Raw genomic sequence first — 14,062 nt, forward strand, 5'->3', positions numbered from 1 at the left:
AGACACTCTTCCTAAAACAGTGCCCCCCCTCATCCCATCGACCTTGTACATGGTAAAAATGATGCAGCAGCTGGCCCCTCTACAAACGAGCAGAGTCTGGGCAGTTCCACGTGGGGAGGGGTGCACCCTGGGTCCCAGCCAGTGCTGGCCCCACACAGCTCTATGCCTCTAGTGGCCTCAGGTCCATGGTGGAACCTGTAGGGAGGGACCAGCAGCAAGTTTGCCCCCAATGGCTCAGCCATCACAACAGCAAGACTTTTCCAGAACACTGCCCTCAAGCTCCTCCAACAAAAAAAGAGCAGCATAAGAGGGCTCTTCCGTGATGCAGGCCTCAGATCACTTCATGAGGCCAGTCTTGGCCTCCTGGCCACTTTCCCCAGCTTTTCCGCCACCTGGAACTACAGGCTCCAGGTCCAAGCAGGTTGCCCCAGAGAGCCTTGCAATGTGGGTGGTGTCGCACCGCAGCCCCCATGCCAGGCAGGGCCTTTACCGAGAACATGCAGGGTCCCCTCCCCTTTCTCCTCACAGCCCAGTCCCACCCTGCAGACTGAGTGTGAGCCCCTGAGGGCAGGCTCCGAGTCTTCCATCCATCAGCCCCCAGTTGCAACCACCACCCACACTGCTGGAGGCATGCAGGGAGGAAGGCTTGTGGCCAGTGCTGGGCGCGGGCAGTCAGAGAGGCTGACGCAGCAGGTACAAGGGGCTGTGATTGTCACCAGCTCTGGAAAGAACCTCACCCATCAGCCAGCTCAGTTACCTGCTGCTGGGTAAGGAACCACCTTGAACTCAGGAATAAGGGAAAGCAGAGGCAGCAGGAAGACAGCAAACAGTGAAATACAGGTCTCTTCATCACAACAAGTTACAGAAATTGACCTTTATTTATTGTACTAAAGTCTTTAATTTTTGATACAAAGTCAGGTTTCAGTCCAGGAAATCCCAGTCTGTGAGAACAGTACCTGTGCACACTGTCCGGCCTGGCCCCTCTGCCTGCGGCTCCGACGCCCGGCGCGGGGTCAGGGGCAAGGCCGGGCGGCCCACGGCCCGCCTCAGCGGTCTGAGCGCCGCAGCGCATACCTGTAAAATGAAGGGCAGCACTGAGGACTGAAATGTGTCTCTTTTTGAACAACTGTGCAAGAAAATATATCCCTTTTTTAAAAAAACGTCAGGATGGCTAAACTACAGTCTAGTGTCTAGAATTACAAATAATAAAATGAAATCAAACATTTCTTGCTAGTAAAATGAAATGTTAGGAACAGTATTAAAATATAGGTCCTACCGCAGTGACATTTACATGGAGCCCAGTACAGTACCTATAATTAACAGGACACACAGTTTAGGGAGGGGCTACATAAAATCTGCAGCCAGATACATCCAGCATCAGAAGTGCAAAAAAACCAAATCAAAACAAATGAATCCCAAATAAAGACATCCCCGTGAGTAGTGTTCATGCTGTGAGTGCTACAGCCAAGATTAAAAGATCCCACAAGATCCCACTCTGCGATTTTGACAACACTCACCATTAGGCACCCCCAACACTCTCAATTCAAAGTTTGAAACACTTTTCATGCAGCGCTGACGTCTGCCCCTCTACAGAGTTTAGTACCCTGCAAGCACGGCACTGATGAGAGGCCGTCACTATTTACAAGCCCACAGAGGAGCCAATGGCACGCCTCGGCTTAACATCATGCCCAAGACTAGTTGTCACGGGAGCCCAAGAGGCTCCGGCAGGCCAGCCAGGATGCTGAAATGATAACTGCAGATGGAGAAGAAAAGAGAGGAAGTGGACGGCAGGAGGAAACGCCTGAGACGGGCTGGTGAGACTGCCGAGGTCGCTGTACTGGGTAGAGGAGGAGAGAACACTGCCGTGAGCAAGCCGACCCACCAAGGCACTGGTTCTGCCACCACAGACGTCCGTGCATCTGCAGTCGCAATGTCCTTCCAGGAGGTGCCACCAAGGAGGCACAGTTTTTCAGAACTCTGGTCCCACTAACGAGAACCTTCCAAAGCAAAGTAGCCCAATGAGGTTTCAGAGTTGTTTTGCTGAAAACAGAAACAAAACCAACACAAAAGCAACACAGGAGATCGACGGCTGGGCCCCGACAGCACGGGCCGTTCAAGTAAACATAAACAACCAAACACTTAGAAGAGGCTTGTAAACTTGTGATATGAAAGGTTCTTTTTGCAGCATCTCTGATCAGCTGGCTAATGAAAGGTTGGTGTTGAACCTCTCTATCAAAGTCTTTTGTTTTCTGTTTTGTCTTAAAGCACATGTGTGAGGAAGACGGTCTGCTGGGCTGGGGCTGGGTCCCGTCCGTCTACAGCCCTCTGACTCAAAGGCGGTGCTCTGGAGTCCTTGTTCCCGGATCCTTCCCCTCGTGCCACACACAGACAGACCTTCTTGAGCTGCTGGAGCTGAACCAGGTGCTGCCCCGGCAGACAAGCTGCGGTCGCATCGCAGCACACTGCTTCTCTACAGCGGGCAGGCTGGGATCCACAAGACTTTGTTTTGTTCTTGATTGACCAATGCCAAGATCTGAGTGCAAATGCTCGACAGGGTTCCTCCCTGGACGACCCCTGCGAAAGAGCCCAAACACCCACGTCACTGAGTGCAGAGAAAGACCTGGTGAGAGGCAAGTCAACATGCCCTTTATTCCTGTCCCTCCGCCTGTTTTGAACCACTGCCTCACTCCCACCCACTCTCTCTTCCATCAGCAGGAAATCAGGGAAGAAAAAAAAATTCAAGAGTTGAACACAAGTCACTTTGACTTTTTCTGTGTCTCTGGCCAGCTGTTCAGTAGGATGTTGAAAATATGAACGTAAATGAATGTTGGTGTCAAATTCTGCCAGGCTCCCTGGCCCCTGTAACAGGGTAACCAGGACTCAACCACTGGCATCACATGCAAGGGTGCCTGGTGCCTAGTCTAGCACAGGGAGCCCAGAGCCCCGGAGAGCCGTGAGGGGTGCGTCAGGGGTTCTAATCAGTCACAGACTTGCGCAGGAAGCAGGGCGGGTTTAGGAACTGGACATCCCATGGACCCGCGGGGACTCCCCAACAAGGACAATGACATGCTGCCATGGACCCAGCCATGCTTGGCAGGCTTCTCACACCCCGGGTCATGCAGACACTGGACCAGGCGCAGTGTGCTCCAGAGCACAGCGCCGGCAGACGACCAGCGTCCCAGCTGCGCACCAAGGTCCGTGCAGGAGCTGCTGGGGAGCGTTTAGAAACTGCTCTAGAAATGTACACGAGCATCTGAATCTAGTAAAAGGGCAAGGGTTGTATTTTCTAAGTTTTGGAGTTTTACATTTCCATTTCTCTAGTAACTGTTAATGTATTTGACTAAAACACTGGTATGTGATGGATTAGAAATTAAAATACATCCACATATATGCAGACAGAAGCACGGAGGTGGGTTTGAAAATAACATAAGAAGTTACATAAGAAGCAACAAACTAGATGACAACACCTCTACAAGTTAATTAAAATCACGTCCCATCTCTCTGTGACCGCAGTGTTATTAACGCCCCTACAAACGACCTGTGTTTATGGAAGAGGTCGGAGGCCAGAGTTGATGGCAGTGGGAGTCGGGCTTCCACTGGATTGCTTTGTTTCAGAGACTAAAGATGGTAAGGGCGCAGATTCTCTGACCCTAACCTCACGACAACACTGACCTGCCCTGGAGGGTGCCGGAACAGCGGGTCACAGCCACCACCACCGTGCTGCCCACCCGGGAGCACTGCAGTTATGTTCCAGGGTGTGCGACAAGCCTGCCGCTGCACATGCAAAACAATCTGGGTGGACAAGGCCAGTCCATGACCCGAGGCCAAGTCAGTGAACCCTGCCTGTTACACTACAACATTTTGAGCTCTGCCCTGTGCCTGCAACAAGACCTCTGCCATGCCAGTGCCCACAGCAGCCCTCCCCAGGCGTCCAGAGAGCACAGGCCATTACCATCTCTAAGAATGATGTCATCAGGGCACCTGACCCCCTCCCCACCCCACCGCCCTCTTCCCCAGCCTAGGCACACCTACCTGTGAAGTACCTATTGTATTCCTGCTCAATCTTCTGAGCCGTCTCAAACTGCTCTTTGGAATGCCTCTGAGTCACCTTGTCCTTCAGGTAGATGGGGTCTCTCTGCTCCCTACAGGGACATTCAGGGAGCCACACTGAGCCTCTCACTTCCCCAGGCCCTCCTCTGCCCTTCCTCTGTGCAAAGTAACAGGACGCCCAGGGCCACAGGGGCCTAGTGCTCCCTGCATAAAGCACAGCAACAGCTTGCAGGGCCCACGGAGAGTTCCGGGAAGAGGGGGAATGTGGGCACCCCAGGGCATGCACCTAGTGAGCAGACACCCCCGTGGGCCCCGAGAGCAGGTACCAGAAGCCTGGAAGCACAAAAAGGCAAAATGGAGAGGGCCTCGATGAGCTGTTAGCCCAACCAGGACGGAACCTGAAGGGCAGTGAGAGCAAAGGCCCGTCCGAGTCACAACCTGCTTGTGGCGGAGCTGGACCTGGCCAGGGAGCTAGTTCCTGTGTCCTTGTGAGCACCAGCTGAGAGGCCGGAGGAGGGGAGGCAGGGCTGGGGTGGGAGGGCAACTCTACAGACAAGCTGGACATGCTTAGAACTGAGGCAGCGCCCAAACAGGGCAGAGGCAGGGTGTGAGGGGCAGAGATGGGCTAACACTGCCTGACTGCAGACGCGAGCCTGAGGCAGCAGGGTGGTTCCCGTACAGCTGCCTATCTTCAAGGCTGACAGGTCGGTTTCATTCTTCCACCCCCACCCAAAACCCCACCCCTGCCACCTTGGCTGATTGAGCCAGCCTGAAGGAGCCAGCCACCTACTTGATGTGCTTGGCACTCTTGTAGTGGATGAAGATGACAATGGGGTAGAGGTGCATGTGGTGCAGCCGCTCAATGGCATGGGGGGCGATGTCCAGCAGACAGTGTCGGTTCTGAGGGGACAGGGGGAGCATGAGCGCCAGGGCCAAGCCAGGGGGCTGGGCCTCGGAAACACCGAAACCCTTCTTGGGGACACGTTCCACCTTTCTCTGCCACCAATGGGTCCCACCTCTCACTCACACTGCTCTTACCTGACTCCATAAATAAACCCATAAAGTTCCACCCACAAACAAGGAAGCAATCATCTTTCATGAAGACCACACGACAAACCATGGAGAAAGCTTACCCCCAAAACTTTTCCCCACAAGCTGTCAGTTCTAACGGGTCAAGGCTGAGAGTCAGGGCCAAATGGGGTCTGGATGGAGAACAGCAAGCACCCTTTCCTACCCTCAGAAACCTTACTTCTACCAGCCTGAGCAAATGAAGACTCGAGACCCTCAGCAGGGCCTGGGGGAAAGGTGTCTGCTTGGTGGGTCTGTGACTACCATGTGTCCCAGGTGCCCTGGGCTCCAGGCAGAGTGGGCAAAGGAAGACCACGGGCACTGTGGCTGTGGTCTTCCCAGCCTCCAAAAGCTCCAATGAGGGGCCCACGCACTGGCAGGCTAACACCCTGGGCCCCTGACCGGAGCTCATCACTCCAACGGGCCCCCTACACCTACAGCTGTAAGAAGCCAACTACTCAACAGGAGGACACCGGAGCCCAGGGAGTCAGCAGACAGCCCGAGAAGGCTGCAGCGCAGGGCAGCGCCCAACCCTGAAGGGCTGCATTTCTAACCCACGTAGGTGCTGTCCACACTTTCCCTCCTGCTACCTGCAAATAGACCCTGGATGTTGAAGAGCCTACAGATGCACAGCAATGGGGCTCTTGGCCCCTCAAGGGCAGGAGCCCTGATGGAAACTGTGTGCCCAGTCCCCAGAATAAGGGCCATAGGAAGTTCTACATACAAGCTCAGCAGACACACCTGGAACCCTGTTGTAGAATTACCTGGGAGAGGCCTTTCTTAGAGTCAGAGCTCTTGTCAAAGGGGAGAAGGGACCTGTACACAAGGTGACCCTACACTCCTCTCCCAGACTAACTCTCTATGAAAGTGCAAGCACACAGAAGCAACGGGCACAAGCCCCAAGCGGGTCCATCCAGGCAGAGGCCTAAAGGCATAGGGTGGTCCAAGTCCAGTGCTCAAACAGGCACCGAACCCTCTATCTGAAGTAACGGGTACCTTTTCTATGATCTCTTTTATGGAAGCCACCGTGGTCACATCAAAATGGCCACTCCTCCGCTTGTAGTCGACGAACAGGCAGTCCTTGACACCGCGTTCAATGGCCTGCTGGGAGGCCTTCATCACCTCTGCCAAGCACAGCCACAGGAGTCAGGAGCCTGCCCTGCAGTGGCTCTGGGGAAAAGCACTGGGCAGAAGGGCTGTGGGGAGCCTCATCCTGCTGTCCTCCCTCCCAGAGAAAGAACCGAAGCCAGTCGCTGGTCTGAGCCCAGTGAGGAGGGCTCTGGAACACTGGGACCGAGCCTGAGGAGGCGGTGGGCACGGTCACGGGGACAGGCATGGAGGGGCCGCTCACCAAGGGGGCATCTGCAGAACTTGCCAGGCGCCTCATTCATCAGCATCTCCTTCACCACGTCCAGCAAAGGCCCCAGAATCAGAACGGGCCTCAGGGAGGTGCAGTCTACTTTCTGGACCCGCTGATAGGCCAGGCTCACGGAATCTGAGGGAGAGAGAGGGTCAGTGTGGTGGAAACCCATCAGGAGTACAGGGAGGGAGGCTGACTGGGGGTGCACTGCTCCCCCGGCCTTGCTAACTGCAAGCACCCACAAATCCATAGCCAGGGAGTAACCAGCTCACCCCAGGTTGCCTGGGATTTGCCCAGTTTTAGAATGAGTCCCACATCCTGGGCACACCAGGGCATGGTCATTTTGGAGCCCAGCACAACTGTCCCTGTCTGTGAACACCCAAGTCATCTCAGCACTTTCTTCTGCTGAAATTCTTCCTTCTGTGTCTGATGCCTGCTCAGCCCACCCTCAGTCTCCATTCTCTGCTCTCTAGAGAGACGCTCTCTGAGGGTTGCCATGCACAGCCTCCCCTGGAGGTGGGCAGTCACGTGACCCTGACTTGCCCAGGACAGTGAGCAGAGGTGAAGCTCCCACCTCCCTGACCACTTTCCTGTGGGCTGAAATGGACAGAACCAGGTGTGGTGAGGCAGCTCTGATCCTGCAGATGAGGACAGCCCTCAGGAAGCAGCAGAGCACAGGCAGAAGGGACCCGGGTCTCTGGGTAACCCCCAGAACAGAGCTGTCTCTCGGGGAGCACCCACTAGCTCAAACTAGTACACGGCGGAGAAACAAGCTTCCTGTCATGCTCCAGCCACCGCTATTTGGTCTCAGTTACAGCAGTCAGACCAATGTCCTAGCTGATACAGGTAGTAACCCTCCCACTCCACCAAAAGAACAATAGTCCTTGCAGGAAGACATGGCCTACACACCAGCACACAAGTACCTCCTGGCACCTTCCTGGCCTCAGTCACTGTGCTGGCATCTCAAAGACACTTTACAAAGTGTAGAGAGCACAGTCCTCACCATTCCCCAGCTCACACTCTAACCATGGCATGGGACAGCACCACATGACAAGACAACCACACCAGAGTTGCCTATTAACTCCAGGCAACAGAGCAAGCAATCCCAGGGGTGGGAGGAGTTAAATGAACACGATGTTGGATCAGATGATGAGACCAACAAAACGGCCGAGGAAGGAGGTCGATGGGAGCTCTTCCCCAGGCAGGCGATGGCGATGGGCAGAGCTGAGTGAGGGAAGGCTACGGTGGGCTTATGAGGAAGGGTCCATGAAAGGCTTGGCCTGGAAGACCTGGACACAGCTGCACAGCCAAGTGTGACTAGGAGACAAGGACAGAAGAGCCCGAAAGTGGGCTCAGTGAACGCAGCACAGCGCCAGGTGCAGCCTCAGCTCCACGTCAGAGCTCGTGGAGAATCAAGGGAGGAGTGAGCGCGGTCTCGCCTCCTCCTCATTATCCCCGTGCACATATTTTTTTAGAACTGATGATTACCCAGGTACATCTAGAAGCTTCTCTGTACAGATTATTTCAACCTGCTGTCCTGAGCTATTGCCAACAATGCAGGAGAGGGCTTGTTGCCACATTTAGTGTTTAGGAACACCGGTGCATTTCTAACTAAGAGTGCTAAGGAGTCCCAAGACAAAGAACACCCTCCAAGAGGAATGAATACATCCCCTCTTTTAGAAATCAGAATACTACAGATGAAGCCAAACACCCTCTCCGACCCCTTTGTCCAGCACTGGTCCCCATCACTTCCTTCCAAGGAGGAAGTGCACCCTTCCAAATGTTTCTTATTCTTACATGTTGATTTTTTATTTGTGACAGAGACAGAGAGACAGAGAGGGGCAGAAAGGGGGACGGATAGGGACAGACAGGAACGGAGAAAAATAAGAAGCATCAACTCTTTGTTGCGCTGAAGAATCAATGAAGAACCTTAGTTGTTCATTGATTGCTTTCTCAAGCTGGTGAGCTGTGCTCAAACCAGAGATGAGCCCGTGCTCAAGCCAGTGACCTCAGGGTTTCAAATTTGGGTCCCCTGCATCCTAGTCCAGTGCTCTATCCACTGCATCATCACCTGGTCAGGCTTACATGTTGATTTTTATATGTTCAAAAAGGCTAGAAAATATGTTATACATATGTATGTATTCAAGAACAATGACATGACAGACCCTGTAAGTACTCTGCAACCCCTGTTCACTCGGCGGTGCTCCTGAAATGCATCTGTATTGATTCCTTTTGATCTCTTTCATTCCTTCTGAACATTCCGCTCAGGAGTGCACTGCATCTGTCTGTGCATTTCCCTGTCTATGAATATTAAGTCACCACTTCCTCAACTGACTAGAACAAGGATCAGGGAACAACTAACATGCCATACTGCAGGTAACCAACTTAGAAGATTGCTCTTCCTCCCCGAATAATCTGCTTCATCAGAAATCCTCACGGGGTTTCGTACGTAGCAGAGCAGCTCCCTCACTGCGATCTATTGAAAGTCAGCCCTCAACACAAGGGTTTGTAAAAAAAAAAAAGAGAGAGAGAGAAAAAGAATGAAAAAAAAAAATAAAGAAGTCCTCATAATAACAGACCCACAAGGCTTGAGAGCATCTTACTAGTCACTGAATCCAACCAGCATGAAAGTATAAAACTCCCAGTAACAGTAAATATACAGACAAACAGAGAATTTGGAAGGAACATGGTAGAGATGCATAAATCACTTTTAAATCTGATATAGATACTAAACGCCAAAAGCATAAAAATAATTATAAATCTATGCTAATAAATACACAGTATAAAAACGCAATTGGGCCCTGGCCGGTTGGCTCAGCGGTAGAGCATCAGCCTAGCGTGCGGAGGACCCGGGTTCGATTCCCGGCCAGGGCACACAGGAGAAGCGCCCATTTGCTTCTCCACCCCTCCGCTGCGCTTTCCCTCTCTGTCTCTCTCTTCCCCTCCCGCAGCCAAGGCTCCATTGGAGCAAAGATGGCCCGGGCGCTGGGGATGGCTCTGTGGCCTCTGCCCCAGGCACTAGAGTGGCTCTGGTCGCAACATGGCGACGCCCAGGATGGGCAGAGCATCGCCCCCTGGTGGGCAGAGCATCGCCCCTGGTGGGCGTGCCGGGTGGATCCCGGTCGGGCGCATGCGGGAGTCTGTCTGACTGTCTCTCCCTGTTTCCAGCTTCAGAAAAATGAAAAAAAAACAAAAAAAAACCGCAATTGGTGTGATCAACAACATAAAGTAGGGCGGTCAGAGATGTAAAGCAATTTTTATGTAAGATTGAAATCAAGTTATTACTTTAAAATGAATTGTTGCAACTTTGAATATGTTTTATGTAATTACAGTGCTAACCACAAAGAAAATAACTACAAAATATACACAAAGGGACATGAGATGCAAACAAAACATGACACAACAAAAAATTAATGAAACACAAAAGAAGGCAGCAAAAAAGGAAAAGATGGACAAAAAGCTACAAGACATACAGAAAATAACACAATGGCAATACTAAGTCCTTCCATATCAATAATTAGCTTAAATATAAATGGGTTTAAAACCCCAATTAAAAGACATAGATTGTCTGAATGGATTAGAAAAACAAGACCCAACTATATGCTTGCTACAAAAAACTCACTCTAGGTCTAAGGATACACACAGAATAAAATAGAAAAAAGACATTTCCCACAAATTAGAAACCAAAGAGAGCGGGGTGGTCACAGCTACATCAGACAAAATGTAAGACAAAAACTGTCACAAGAGTCTAAGAAGGACATTATATAATGATAAAGGAATCAATTCTCCAGAAAAACATAACAATTTTAAATATGTATTCATTTAACATTAGCACTTCCGAATCTGTGAAGCAAATAGTGACAAAAGTGTACAGGTATGGTTGTGAACAGAAACAAACCATCTCTGTGTTCTGGATGTGACCTTTAGCCAACCCTACTGGCCTTAACAAGCATATCAAAGCTTTCTAGTTGATAATTATGTTTTCCTTAAACTTAGACAATATAGTCATAAATACTTTTGTTAGTAACAGCCAGAATGTCATGACAACCCAGATAAATATTGAACTGCCCACTCAATACTTGTCTGCCCTTACTCACAGAACCTGTGTCACTGGAGGCCAACAATGTACCGATTAAAACACCATCTTTGCAGCTCTCCTGCACACACAAGTGGCCAGTGAAATGTAAAGTCGCAGGGTGGAGCTTCTGGGTAAGTTGGTTAAAGAGGTACACTCAGCTGAGGCACTGCCACCCCCTTCTGCAGCCTAAACAGGGACATGACGACTGGAGCTGCAGTGACATGGCTGACTATGGGAGACCCTGAGGATGGAAGCCACATCTTAGAGAAAGACATTAGGCTGAAGACAGTAGCACCACAATTCCAACCCAGACACTTAACTCTAGACTACTTCTGTGCAAAAGCAAAGTAAGCCTCTATATTGTTTAAGTCACTGTTGTGAGGAATCTGGTCCACAGCACACCCAATCCCAAGAGCCTGCTAGAAAAGTGAGCTCAGCCACTCGCCTTCAAAGAGTGGAATGGAATCACTGGAAAAGGTGTCCAATGCGAGGAGGTCTTTCCCATCCTTGGACCCGCTGCGTTTGTGCTTATGCTTTCTTCGGAAGAAGGACCTGCGTGCAGCCGCTGACAGTGTCTTTGAGGAGCTGTTGTCATCTTTGACTTCGGACATGCTGAGCCTCCTGGAGAATTCTTGGTCCATCCTGCATGCAGTCACAGGGAATGGCAGTGCTGGGAAGGGACCACCTCCTGCCCGGCCTGCGGAGAGTGAGGGCTGCCCTCCAAGCTCCTCCAATACTCCCCAGCAGGTCTCATGGATACCTCACCCACCCATGCCACCGAGGACTCTGGAGCCATGGCTGTGGGCAGACACAAACACCAGAGCTGGGGGCAAGCTCTCGGAACAGGCCCGTTTCTATATTCAGATGGGTATCGAAAGGCGCTAAGAAAGCCTTCACTTGGTGGTACAAGTCATGCTTCCTGCCACCAGAATAAAGCACTGATGCACACCGCAGCGTGGATAGGCCCAGTGCGAGAAGCCAGTCACACAGAGCATAAGCTATATTATGACCACACATACCAGAGTCCAGGGAACTCTACACACACCAGAAGTGTACTAGTGGGTGCCTAGGGCTAGGAAAGGAGCAGGGAAGACAGAGGACAGAGGGGGATAGCTAAAGGCTACAGGGCTTCTTCCTTAGTAATGAGAATGTTCTATAATTGACTGGTGATGGCTGCACATATCTGTGAACATACTAAAAGCCCAGAATTGTACACTTCAAGTCAATTGTATGGCACGTGAATTATACCCCAATAAATCTGTTAAAAACAAAAAAAGTTGTCTCCTAAGTTGCCGCTGTGCTTCTAAAGGACTGATTTGTGTGCTGCACTGATTTACACTAGGAGCAACTTCTTAGACAAGCAATTTTGGCAAGACACAGAAACCAGAAGCCGAGATGAATAGCAGAATGAGTCCTCCATCCTGTGAGATAGGCACCAGGTGCCACATGCCCCTCTCTAGCCCCCCCCGCCACACACACACACAAAACACTCACACGTATTTGCTGGGGATCTGTCCGCGCTGGATCTTCTGGGCATTCTCATCTAGCTGCCAGGCCATCCAGGACCCAAATGTGCCCTGGGGTAAGGTGTCATCAACATATAAGATGTCGTCTTTCTTAAAGCTCAGCTCATGCTCCGCCTCTGCCAGCCGGTCATACAGGGCCCTGGACCAGATGACAAAGGGAATAGGACCAGGGGCCACATGCCTTGGTGGCCATGCTCCTGGATCCCTCTCCTGCTCTGAGCTTCCCCAGACCACGATCAGGACCTGTCATCTCTCCTCATTTTGGTGGCGGTTCCCAAAGAAGGGAGCCCAGGCTTCACATAACAGGACAAAGAAGCTGCCTCTGCTCCCTGAGGCTGGGGCTCCTGTGGACCAGTGCTGCCTCATGCCCATCAGACACAGAACTTGCTAAGGACACAGGCTGCGTCTACACTTCCATCTGAGCCTTTCCATTCGCCTTCCTCACGAAGTCGAGGCTGATGGCTGCTACAGATGAGAAACTCCCGAGGATGGAAACACGTCACACCCCATCAAGGAGGGAGTCCTACAGACAGGGACTAGCGCCCCACACACTTCACACAGTACTTCAGGGCACTGTGCACATACTGCAGAGAGACCAGCAAACTTGGGTCAAGGGAAGACCAGGACAGGAGGGCGCCCCACCAGAAAATGGGGCTCTGTGGCCTCAAAATCCCCCAAGCCCCCAAACCTAAAGAAGGAACCCAACTGGCCCTCGAGGGTTTTTCTAAGTCAAAAGTATCTTGCTTGCAGTTTGGGGCCCAAATAATGATCATGGCCCCGCCCTCTGGGGCAAGAACAGAGACATTTACTGGGAACAGTCTTCATCCAAAGCCCCTCCCCTGGCCCGAATCCCTGGAAGCCCAGGCAGCTGGCACCTGACGTAGAAGCTGTCACCAGGCAGGCCCTTGACCTTGGCGAGCTCCTCTGGGCGGTACTGCACCTTCAGGTGGACGCCGTCCTTGGGCTTCAGCATCTCCACGTACACCTCCTCCACCGTCCTGCTGCGCACGTCCAGGCCACCGTACTGCCCAGGACAGGGGACGGGTCAGATGGTAGGAGCCTGGGGCAGCCTGGGCACCCATGAGGGGCAGGCTGGGGGTAAGGTGTTAATTCAACATCCCCTTCATGGAGAAATCTGTCTGCTTCTCCTTCACAGTGGGGTTGTCACCTGCCCAGTGTCTGCTCTGTCCTCCACACCAGGATGGCACTGTCTCACCCCCACCAGGGTGGGTTAATCAGTGTTTATATTCTTTTTGTGGCCTAGGAGAAACCCTGTTTTCCCAATGCTGCACTTCACCTCGCTATGCTACTTGTGTTTTTCCGTGCCTGCCACCCACCCCCCATCACACAGGAGACCCAGTGACAGGCAGATGACACTGTCCATCAGAGTCCTGATGCCGACAAACGCAGAGCACCTTCCCTCTGGACGCCAGTGCCCAACTGGGGCTGCCCACTTCCCCGCGATCTGCCCAGAGGGTCTCAGCAGCACTAGACACTGACAAGGGTCGCCAAGTGAGAGGCTGCGCTCCTCCCCCTCCTGTGCCACCCTAGACTGCAGGAAGCCTGGTGTGCAGCAAGGGGCCTGGCCTGCTGCCCAGCAGCTCAGACCCACCTCAAGGATGAGGTCCCCCGGCACGAGGCCATCAGGGCCCATGGCAAAATTGTCATCCTCCACCTCGGCCACAAACACACCATGCAGGTTCCCACCACATAAATGCACTCCAAGCTCCAGCTGGGACTTTCTGATGAAGACAACTCGTGGCTCCGAGGGCTTCTTGTTGGCATCTCCCCCCGTCCTTCAGGAAACAAAGTGGAATTCCTCAATCATGCACAGGGAGGGAGGGAGGGCACAAAAATGGCAAAACAGTGCCTCAGGCCCTGACCGTGTCTGCCTGCTCCTGTGTCTGCAGGGGTCTCAGGCCACAGGGAGCGGAGAGGTGGCACAGTGCTGGGCTGCACAGCTTAGACAGGCTGCTGAGG

The 14,062-nt window shown here is 52.4% G+C and overlaps 1 protein-coding gene across 2 annotated transcripts in view; it reads right to left on the reverse strand.

The window, feature by feature from the left end:
- Positions 1 to 859: 859 nt before the first annotated feature.
- DLG5 (discs large MAGUK scaffold protein 5) overlaps positions 860 to 14,062 on the reverse strand; it is a 116,971-nt gene continuing 103,768 nt past the window's right edge. For both annotated transcript variants that reach the window (XM_066242928.1, XM_066242929.1), the window contains 9 exons: positions 13,695 to 13,878; positions 12,958 to 13,106; positions 12,051 to 12,221; positions 11,002 to 11,198; positions 6,470 to 6,613; positions 6,115 to 6,242; positions 4,841 to 4,950; positions 4,033 to 4,142; positions 860 to 2,574 (listed from right to left, as the gene is read on the reverse strand). In XM_066242928.1, the coding sequence (XP_066099025.1) occupies positions 2,471 to 2,574; positions 4,033 to 4,142; positions 4,841 to 4,950; positions 6,115 to 6,242; positions 6,470 to 6,613; positions 11,002 to 11,198; positions 12,051 to 12,221; positions 12,958 to 13,106; positions 13,695 to 13,878 (1,297 nt within the window). In that variant the 3' untranslated portion in view covers positions 860 to 2,470. The remainder of the gene's footprint in view (positions 2,575 to 4,032; positions 4,143 to 4,840; positions 4,951 to 6,114; positions 6,243 to 6,469; positions 6,614 to 11,001; positions 11,199 to 12,050; positions 12,222 to 12,957; positions 13,107 to 13,694; positions 13,879 to 14,062) is intronic.

Source organism: Saccopteryx bilineata, chromosome 9, assembly GCF_036850765.1.
Source record: "Saccopteryx bilineata isolate mSacBil1 chromosome 9, mSacBil1_pri_phased_curated, whole genome shotgun sequence".
Lineage (NCBI taxonomy): Eukaryota > Metazoa > Chordata > Mammalia > Chiroptera > Emballonuridae > Saccopteryx > Saccopteryx bilineata.